This window comes from Aplysia californica, unplaced genomic scaffold, assembly GCF_000002075.1.
Source record: "Aplysia californica isolate F4 #8 unplaced genomic scaffold, AplCal3.0 scaffold00473, whole genome shotgun sequence".
NCBI classification, from domain to species: domain Eukaryota; kingdom Metazoa; phylum Mollusca; class Gastropoda; order Aplysiida; family Aplysiidae; genus Aplysia; species Aplysia californica.
In genome coordinates this window covers 44,699-55,391 of record NW_004797743.1, presented here as the reverse complement: position 1 = coordinate 55,391, position 10,693 = coordinate 44,699, and the positions used below count along the sequence as shown (strand labels likewise).

Genomic DNA, 10,693 nt, shown 5'->3' with positions numbered 1-10,693 from the left:
GGGGGGAGGATAAACTAGAAAATAAATGGCCACTCTAGCAAGCAAGGCGTAACTTTAATCGAATGGAGAAACATGCCTCGGTTTTTAAAAAAACCTATATCTAAGCCGAGTATTCCAGCGCAATATAACGCTCTTCTGCAATTTGCGTCATGTTGAGTCAGATGGAGAAAAAAAATCAACATAAAAAAACCAAGTCCCAGTTTTCGGTTTTTTTTATTGTTTATTTTTTCTTCTTAAAGACAATCAAGATTAACGCCGAGCAATCTCGCACAGGACACTCCTCTGCAGTTTTCGTCCTGTTGAAACAAATTATGGGGTGGGGGGGGAGGGGGGGGGGTAATCACTGATTTTTAGGTTATTAAAATATTGGGGGGGGGGGGCATTGTGTTTGTTTTTGCTTTATTATGTTTTATTTTTTACTGATCCATGCCAAGTTTTCCCGAACCGACTGCTCCCCTGCAATTTCCGTCATGTTAAATCAAATGCCAATACATTATGTCCCTATTTTATGTGTTTGTTTGTATTTTTTCACAGATCACTGCGGAGTTTTCTCGCGCGGGACGCTCCTCTGCAGCCTTCGTCATGCTTTCCATAATTCAGAGGAGAAAGAACTGGTACCCTACGTTCCTTCGAGCGTTGTACGACGAGGGTCAAAGAGAACTGGTCAAACTGATTGACGAAGATAAGTTTGAAAGTAAGTGTGTATGTTTTTCTGTTTTTATTTTGTTTTTGTTCTTTTTATTATTATCATTAATTTCAATGTGATGTTTTACACCTTCAATGGGGTTTCTCGTGACCTAGAGTTGTTGGCCTCTCATTCAAAAGGTCCCGGATACGAATCCGGGTAGCAACCGAAACATTTTCTTCTCTAAATTTGTCTCCTTTCACCTCATTTTCTGCTCTCTAGCATTGTTCTGTCGACTGCTTTCGTCTCCTCTTTCTGCCCCCACCCCCTCACCTCCTTTGCCCCTTCCTCTGGGCTCCTGATTCTTTCTGCAGCCTTTCTACTGCTACTCCTTCGCTTCTTCTTACTGCAGTCTTTCAGCCACACCCCTGATCTTCTGGTAGGAAATATCTACATCTAGCCTTCTCGGACAAGGGCGAAAAATCTCGGAGTTCCTGTGTGCAAGTTGCGCACGTTAAAGATCCCTTGGTGGTCTAAAATCGATAAGAGTAGGCTTCAGCCGCCACCCGGGCAAAATTCAAAATTTCCTACGTACTGAAAATATTAGGTGTGTCCCGCGTGCTCATATGATCTTATGCAGTTGCGAACGCCGTAAAGCACTTTACAAAAACAAAACACCTTCAATTGTTTCTGCTGTTGCAAGGACATTCAACGTGTGTTTTTCTGTTAACGCATGGGCATGCTGATGTCTCGCTCGATGTTACTGATGTTGATTAAACCTACGATCGTTCTTACGGCATGCCCCTTTTGGAAGTTTGTCGCAAAATTATGTTTTTCTTACATTCTTATTATGATCTGGGGACTCCAGTGGATAAGAGAGTAGTGAGTTTAGACTCCTCAAGTAATGTCAACCAAGTGTCGGTGACACGGGGATCAGATGGGTGATCACTGGGGTGTGTCCTTGAGCAAGACACGACAACCCTAGCTCAAAATACAGGGCGCTGCTCAGTGGCGACCGACAGTAGCATGGTTGTTAACTGTTCCATATTTGTGTAATATTGTGTATTTGTGTGTGTATTTATGTATGTATTTTTGAATGTATGTACGTATTTATAATTATGTATTTATGTATTGCCATTATTGTTTAATTGCCATTTTAAACCAAAGTGCTCGTCTGGGACAATTATTATTATATTAATATTATTATTATTTATTATGATTATGATTATTATTATATTATATTTTCTCCCAAATTAAATGCTTCCTTTCTTTAAAAAATAAATAAAAGATAAGATAATACTTTATTGCCTCAGAGGGAGATTTTTCTTGGCTCTACAAGACCATAAAAACACATGCAGGTATACAGCAAAGTTTGAATTATACACTACTCTCGTTAAAAGTCATTATGAAATGAAAAGTAAAGCTGACAAATGTACATATCACATCAGATGCATCATTCAATCACATGCAGGAATTTAATTACAAGACCTTTAGAGTTATATAGAGATAATAATTGATACAGAAACATTCTACCCTCCAGGGCGGTGCCACTGACTGAGGTGTCTTTAGGCCATTCCCAAAGGGGGAAAAGGGGGGGGGGGGACATTTCTCGTTTTAACGGACAGTGTCATGCTCATAACTGTGCCTGAACTACAACAGGGAACTGCTGCTTTTTGTTTCCTTATCCGTACTATCATCATTTTCCTCTACCTCTTTTGTATGTTTGTCACACTCTTGTGACCCCCTATTTCCGGGGTGCCTTGATAGTCGAAGCAGACTGTTGAAGTAGAGAGGTGAACAGTGTAAGTCTGATTCCCTGTAAGAACTTCTCTGTTGACATCCACCCCTTGGCGCTCATATGACCTCATGCAGTTGCGAGTGCCGTAAAACCTCTACAAAAACAAACAAGGAAACATTCTTGAAGTCACATAGAGAGTTATATAGATACGACCGTACATACACATTTGCCTTATCTCGGAGAGCGTTGGTGCAAAGTCAAGAAATATTTTAAGCACTAGATTTCCATTACATTTTTCCTCATGTAGGGTCACCATTTCAACTTTAAGAAACCAATTGACATATTTGCCTTTGACATTCCCCAAGGCGTTTTCTAACAACAATTGAGGTTAGATTAAAAACTTTTCTTCATAAATCTTTTTAAACGAATTGAGTCTCCGTCACGCGGAAAATGGAATTGTTCCAAGCACTTCCCGTTTCTAACACACAGTTTGCATACGCATAACATGGCCTACATCTCAACGCGCCAATGACATTTTTTAGTAACAAACCTTGTTACAGGAAATTGATTTTATAGTGTACACTTTTTTCACTAAAGGTTTTCAAAACATGCGTTCAATAAGCATAATGTCGCTTTTATTTAAAAAATGACAGCCTTGATTTTAAAATCTGAAGACACCACCCACTGGGATTTTTTATTAGCATTTATTAAGGAATTTTCTTGAATAAAACTAATAGGTGTGTAAGAAATGTAACCGTTAAGACAAATTGATACAAGTCTTTGTGCAAAAGTTGAAAACTTTTTGTTCAATAGTTGACGGAATATTTGGCAATAAGTTGCGCCACGAATTTTTGACCGCACTATAGTTGATGATAATCGGGTCGAAGTATACCACCTAATCTTTAATATTATAGTGGAAAACTTGTATAAAGAACAAGTATATGGTCACACCCTCTCACAACACTGTTTTTCTGACAATATAGAATTACAACGATTTAAAATTTTAAAGTTTTAATAAGCGTTTTACGGCCCTCACAACACAATTAGGTCAGATAAATGTAAAAGATTAATGGTGTTACAAGAGAGCAACAAGCATAAAAGAGGAAGGAGGCGAAAAAGGGACGATCGGTGTTTGATAGGAAAGAAGGAGAAAACCGCAATAAAGCACCCGCGAACCACCCACGATTAAAATGTTTTCTGAAAGGAAGAGAGGTTAGAATATCATCACAGCAACCTATGAAACTCGAGGAAGTCGCTTAATTATGACTGGTCGATTGTTTTGCCTGCCGAGAAAGATTCTGTATTCTTCCACGAAAATAATGGTTGGATATCCGTAGAGGTGTCAAATTTTAATCGTTTTAAACTGGCTAATCAGAATACACCTAAATTTATTGAGTGGTGAGCTCATTTCGAAGCCGGTTTCCGTTCTTTCTGGAAATGTCATAGGGTTATTGTTATTGACTCGTGCGTATTGACTTTGGTTTCAAATGCAAATACGTCGTAAAAAAAACAACTTCCTTTGATCGCTTTTAAGGACAAACAGGCTAACCCAGATTTAGGGGGTTTCCAGAAATCTTGACCTACACCAAAAGTGGGACTTGCCTTACCTGTAGGAGAAGTTTGGATTCATTAGTGTTTATAGTTGTTTGGTTATAGAGAAAACTCTCTTTGTCTTTTAAAGAAACTGAAGAAAGGGCAAAAACTTTACCTTCGATTTTCTCAAAAAAGCATTTTACGGGATAGCCCACTTTGTGCTTAGAGCGAACTTTTTCAGAAATGTGTTTTATTGGTTGCTTTTTTTTCCTTTGTTCTCAGAACTTGAGGCTCAAGCTCTATACCTCCACTCAATGCCAGAGGTAGACCGAAACTGCGACGAAAGGAGAGCCGATACATTGGACGGTGAGAGTATACTTCCTTCCCTTTCTGCCTCTTGTTCTCCCTCTCTCTCTCTCTCTCTCTCTCTCTCTCTCTCTCTCTCTCTCTCTCTCTCTGTCTCTCTCTCCCTTTCTTTCTTTCTCTCTCCGTCTTTGTCTCTGTTTCAGTCTTTCTGTCTTTTTGTCTGTCTGTTTGTCTGTCTGTGTGTCTGTCTGTGTGTGTGTCTCTCTGTCTGTCTGTCTCTGTCTGTCTGTCTGTCTCTCTCTCTCTCTCACTCTCTCTCTCTCTTTCTTTCTTTCTCTCTTTCTGTCTCTCACTCCCTCTCTCTTTTAACATTCACACACACACACACACACACACACACACACGCACACACACAAACACACACACACACACGCACGCACGCACGCACGCACGCACGCACGCAATGTGTGTGCGTTGGCCTCATATGACTGTATATGACTGTATGCAATTGCGAGCACCGTAAAACCTTACTGAAACAAACAAAACAATGTGTGTGCGCGAATATGTGTATGTGTATGCGCGAATGTGTGTATGTGTATGCGCGTGCAACGACCAATGCTCGCCAAGTGGTTTGACTTGATCATAGCAAATAAATGTCATATTACGCTATTCAAAAGATAAGTAATCATGGACATTAGCCAATTTTAAAGTGTGTTTGCGGGTGGTTTATGTTGTTTGCTCCTTCTATCCTATGAAAAATCTATCGTCATCATCTCTCCTCTTTCTTTTTTGTGTTTGTTATTCTTTGGCAACACCTCTAATCTTGGGCACTTATATGACGGTATTGTCCTGTCTGTGTTGCAAGTTCCATGAAATACTTACTAAAAGCTTGTCTGTGTTCTAAAATCGAAATGTTAAATCTGCTTGGAGTACATTTACATACAATTAGGGAAAGAGAGGGAGAGCGATAGCGAGAGAGAACGACTGACAGCCAGCCAGCCAGCCAGCTAGACAGACAGACAGACAGACAGACAGACAGACAGACAGACAGACAGACAGACAGACAGACAGACAGACAGACATAGAGGAAAAGAAGAAGATAGGTACATACTGGACCTCAGCAAGATTAACTCATGCAGTACGCGAATTCTTGTCACACACAACCCTTAAAGATGTGCTGTTTTCACGTTTGAAAAAATTGTTCCTGACAATATAATATTATTTGTTTCTTAATCTGAAACTTTAAGGGCGGGCAACAATTTGTGTTTCTTTTTTTATATATAGTTGTTGACAGTGTGCCGCAAATTTGCCTTTGATCTTCAGTTAATCGGACATTATTGGCAACTGACGTCTTGTAAACTCTTTGTTCCAATGGTGTGGCTGCTGTCTTCTTATTTCTTAACCTCTCTTTAGTCACAGACCGCCTCATAAATAGCCTAATAGTGTTGATAGGGGTGTCAAACCCATAGATTTCACCATTTTTTAGACATAGTGCAGTGTCAGAACAACACGTTGCTCTTTTAGATCATTTTTCTGCCTGTTCGTTTCATTTCCAACTTGGCTTTATCTTGAAAGGTTCGTCCTCGACTATTTTTAAGTGGTTTGATATTATATATTTCCTGAGGTTTATTATCCACCACATACGATGTCGTATTGTGAGTTCCATAAAATTGTACCATAATAATATCGAAGACGTTGTACTCTAAAGAAATTTCGGTTCATTATAGAGCGCACCATTTGAACCGATTTGTAATGTAAGTAGGTTTATTCAGTGTATAAGGCCATTGGGCCACATTGCATCATATAAATCACTTATTAATTGTTAAATAAAGTTTCCATAATGAAAAAATACAAGTTGTGCATAAATCTCTTATCATGGGTCAAGCATTGCAAATCTTTGTCACTGGGCCGAGTCAGGCTTGGAGGAATTAACAGTTTCCTTTGATGGATAAAATATGGACAATAGAAAATGAAGTGAGATTCATCTTCAAGTTCATGAGAGTTACACCTCTCACATAAGGGTGACTTTATTAATTTCCACTGATAGAGATTGTTATTTAATGGAAAGCTGTGATTTTTAACAAGGCTATGACCTTTTTGTTCCTATATCGTGGGAGGTTGATGATATACTAAGCTGTTTCTTGAAACGGAATTGTAAGAGAGAATAAATCATACTTGCTAAAGACTTCTTCCCCTATGTTCTGCACAGAATGATGAACAAGCTTACTTTTTACTTCACTTAGAAATAATCTAGATCTAGTGCTTCCACCACTTTGAGAAAACTAGGCATATCCAAAACCCAGGGAAAATAGTAGGTTTACAGAATCGATTTGGAACCAAAAAAGGAAAGGTTCCGTACGCACTCGACAATAGTAAAACACGTGTTTTGCTCTTCATTTGCTCACCCATTGTGCGCACCACAAGTTTTTTAGAGAGCAAAGAGCGGCGTGCGTCCATGACAGTGTCCGCTCTAGGATGGTATGCATGTAATTCAAGTCTATGAATCATCCTTAAACACTTTCATTTATCATCCTTCTCGCTCCTCCTTCTTCTTTGTGTTGGTTACTCTCTTGTAACACATCTCATCTTTGGCATTTATATGACCCATCATGTTGCAAATGCGTATGACTCTTTGTAAAACTAAAAACTAAACACAAACAACTAGCACTCTGATCTGATGGTTCATTGCGCTATAATCATTGTGTACTACTTCGTGTTCTTGTCTGTTTGTCTTTTACAGATTACCAGGAGGCGTATCGTAGTCAGGATTGTCTGGATGCTCCTGATAATGGTATGAACAGCAAACTTTCTTTAAACAGTATCTGTTATCTTACATGCTGCCAAGCATTTCTAAACGAGCACGTGTAATCAAACTTTTATAATAAATAGTTTATAAACGTGTGGCGTGATGCATGCACGAGTCTTGGAGTCACGTCACTGATGCCTCTATCGGTCTCTGCTCAAAACCAGTTGTTTGGAACCAATGAAACAATTTTTTTTTTGATAGTCGCGGTAAAGCTAATTTAGTTTATATTATTATTTATATTGTTTATATTACAGTTCATTTACATTATGCATGTGACTGTAAGCCTGCATATATGTGCATATTTGTATGTGTGTGTGTGTGTGTGTGTGTGTGTGTGTGTGTGAGTGTGTGCGCGCGCGTGCATGCATCTGTACGTGTGTGTACGTGGTGAAACACCAAATCAATGTGCCAGGATCTAGACAATAGAGATGTATTTTATCGTATCTAATCCTATCTTATCTTACTGGCCGTACTTAATAAGAAATAAATTTGCCTAAGTATAACGTAATAAGCCTTATGAAAATGTGGCATTGCTCTGACATAAACTAGCAAAAAAGTCAAGGAACATCTTGTGTTTTCACCTGTCAAATGTAAACTTCAATATCTACATCTCACAAACCCCTTATCTCAGTCAACCAAACTATGGCTGTTCAGACTTTTGAAATCTGACCAGTGTAAATTAAACACATTTTACATGAACTTCTTGTTTTTGCTGAAATCTGAAATTGTACACACCTAATCTAGACAGTCCGTCGAAAGCATCTTTTTTGAAAAAACGAATACATTCGGTTAAGCTTTTTTTCAGTTATCTTTCGTTGAATTTTTCTGCCTTGACTATTTTGTGCGAGTTTAGTAATGTGGGATAATGTTAGTTGTAACCTTGACCTTAACGTAGAAGTTCTACAACTGAACTGAAGTGAGATCTGATTTTTTTTCCTGTCAGCCTGGACTGCCATCTGTGGAAAGGGGGAAGAGAGGAGGGGGTCAGTGATGCTCTGATCTCAGAAGTACTTTAGTACGTTTACAGTGCGCCTTCGGGTGTTCTACGTTTTCAGAAACATTATTACTCATGATTACATTTATTCATCCAATCTTGTCCTAGATTAATTCTTACCTATATAAAGCGTTAAATGTCCAAGAGTGTACTCAATTTATTGCAGGGACTGACATCAAATCAAGCGGTATCTGTTTATTGAAACATGTTCCTTTTTTCTTACAACAGTCTGGAGGCAGAACTTGCAGTCAACTGTGACAACCGTGCCTGTCAAAGAGTCCGAGCAGAATTTGACTAAACTGGAAAACCTCAATGACTTGGTTGATCCTAAACCCCTTGCATACTTGGAGGAAAAGAAAGAAAATACAGTTTCAACAGAACGACCAAATAGCAATATTACTGGGAATATTCAGGCTCCTTACGTTTGTCATTGCAGTAAAGAATTGAAAACACAAAGGGATTTGAAGCTTCATATGAAGGCATTTGGCTGTGGTGAATTCTCTTCTGAACATGACAGTCACACGGCAGGCACTGCTAGAGCTAAGGGCGGTATTAAAGTTGTTCCTGCTGTTCCAAGCGATAGAGACCGCCAAAAACCAGTGGAGATCAAACGAACAAGGCCAGCACGAGTGAGGTTCCAAGAGGTCCCTTCAGATCGCGGTAAGGTTAAAGACGAAGTCGTAGCCCCTCGTCAGAGCTCCCGCAAAGAAAATACTTCTCAGTCAGCAGCTGATGCTAGAACCAGACGCTGGGTAGCTCCTGGGCCTCCTAAGAGCTCCAGTATCGAAAACACGCCACCCACTGGCGCTAAAAGCATGCCGCCCGAGGAGAGACGTGGATCTGGTTCTCGGCCTGCTCAAAGAAGTGATAGCCACAAGGAACATGTCAACGAATCTCTTCATGTTAATAAATCTAATTCTCATCAGATACGACCTTCACCTCGAGCTCACAGCTCTTTGTCCTCTTGTCCTCCCAACCACGCTGCACCAGTAGCCTCTTCCCCAAGGGGCTGCAGAAGGAAGGAATGGTCACCTCCACTGCCTGGGGCCCTTGATCTTTCACGATATATATGTGTGTGTGGAAAACTGATAAGAAGCTTTGAGGACTACGAATCCCATGGCAAATGTCGAAAAGGGAATGGTGTGCCCCCGAAGAGCCCTGGGACTACCAAGAGTTCAGCATCTCAAAGTGAAAGTTTCAAGTGCGTCTGTGGTAGAGCGTTTGCTACAGTAAGAGATTTACACGTGCACATGACAAAGAAAAAGTGTAGTAGGCCTAGTTGATGCATTCGCTTCGTGCCAAGACATGTAAAGACGACTGTAACAGGGAAATCTGCTAACGGATGAAAAAACCCACCTACATTCTGATCATTGATGTACACTATAGTACTAGATACAGTACGCCCCTCTCTCACCTTGCTGCGCGATGGCCACATTTGACAGCGGTGTCCGCCATGTTTTTTTGTGGCAAGTTGTGTGAAGGAATTCATGCTAAAGCAATGGGCTAGGCATGTTTTCTCTCTCTTTCATACGCGATAGGCGAGGCTTGGTTCTTGTTAATTGTTGTTGTTTTTTACATGGGCGCCGTGGCGTACTATATCTAAATTACCAAATTGCAATAATACGGTGTTCTTTCTACAACTAGATCTACAAATAAATGTATTATTAAATAGATAGAGATGGGCTTTATAAAAAAGAAGAACCCCCCCCCCCCTTTATTTCTTCATCAGCACTTTATCTACGAGGTGGTTTATTTCTTATTGACCGAATCAAAGCGTATAGGGCCTATAGAACTTTTTGAAAGAAGTATGAAAAGATGTGGGTGTCATGGGAATCTCCCTTAACCACCCCACCCTCTCTCTCCTCCCGAATCCCAATACCAACCCCCCCCCCCCCCCCCGGACCCCTCAGATATATGAGTTTGGCATTAAATTAAATCAGGATGAGCCATAGGAAAAAAAATCCAGAGTTTTTTCAGCGTTTAGGTGTAGGAATGCAATGAAGCTCTTGATAAAGCAAATTCAGTCAAACAAATGATGAATACATGTACTGGTATTTTTAAAATCGAGTTAAACTTTCCCTTGTGACATCTGAACAGGAAACTGTATTTTTCATTCATATGTTCACTTTTTAAAAGTATACTAAATTATAAGTAGTGTTTTCTTATGTCGGTATTAAACTTTGGTTTATATTGATTTTAAGAACTAAAGTAGACCATATACAGCACTTAATCTAAAGCTCCTTCTATTGCTGTTTTATGTAAATCTAATTTTGGACATTAGTAATACAACTGTAACAACTCTGGACTCACTAAAGATAAAAAAGTGAACTTAAATGTTGTTTTGTAGCCTAGTCAATTGTTTTTCTACTCAGTGTAGTGATAACTGAAACAAAAACCTTTACTAAAGTGTTTTTGGACAACATTCAATAAAACAAAACAGTAAAAAGTGCACTGTTTCAGTTTGATAAAGAAATTTCCTGCCCATTGTGAAAAAGATCTAGCTGCTAGTCAACCTTAACTTCACATGGCCCAGAACCTTACTGATGGCTCTTTATGTTTTTAAAAAAAACCCGGGGTGACTATTTGTGTCTATAACACATATTATGCACTAAAAATAGATGATGTAATAAAAGAAAACAGACATCACTGAACTGCCTGACAGAACCAGTAAGACGTTAATCCAGAAAGGGA

The 10,693-nt window shown here is 39.4% G+C and overlaps 1 protein-coding gene across 1 annotated transcript in view; it reads left to right on the top strand.

Moving 5' to 3' along the window:
- The window catches only part of LOC101846979, a 35,504-nt gene extending 26,055 nt beyond the window's left edge, over window positions 1–9,449 (top strand). Inside the window, exons 5-8 of the mRNA XM_005105492.3 lie at window positions 535–694; window positions 4,179–4,262; window positions 6,943–6,993; window positions 8,231–9,449. Coding sequence (XP_005105549.1) covers window positions 535–694; window positions 4,179–4,262; window positions 6,943–6,993; window positions 8,231–9,285 — 1,350 coding nt within the window. The 3' untranslated portion in view covers window positions 9,286–9,449. The remainder of the gene's footprint in view (window positions 1–534; window positions 695–4,178; window positions 4,263–6,942; window positions 6,994–8,230) is intronic.
- The last annotated feature ends 1,244 nt before the right edge of the window (window positions 9,450–10,693 follow it).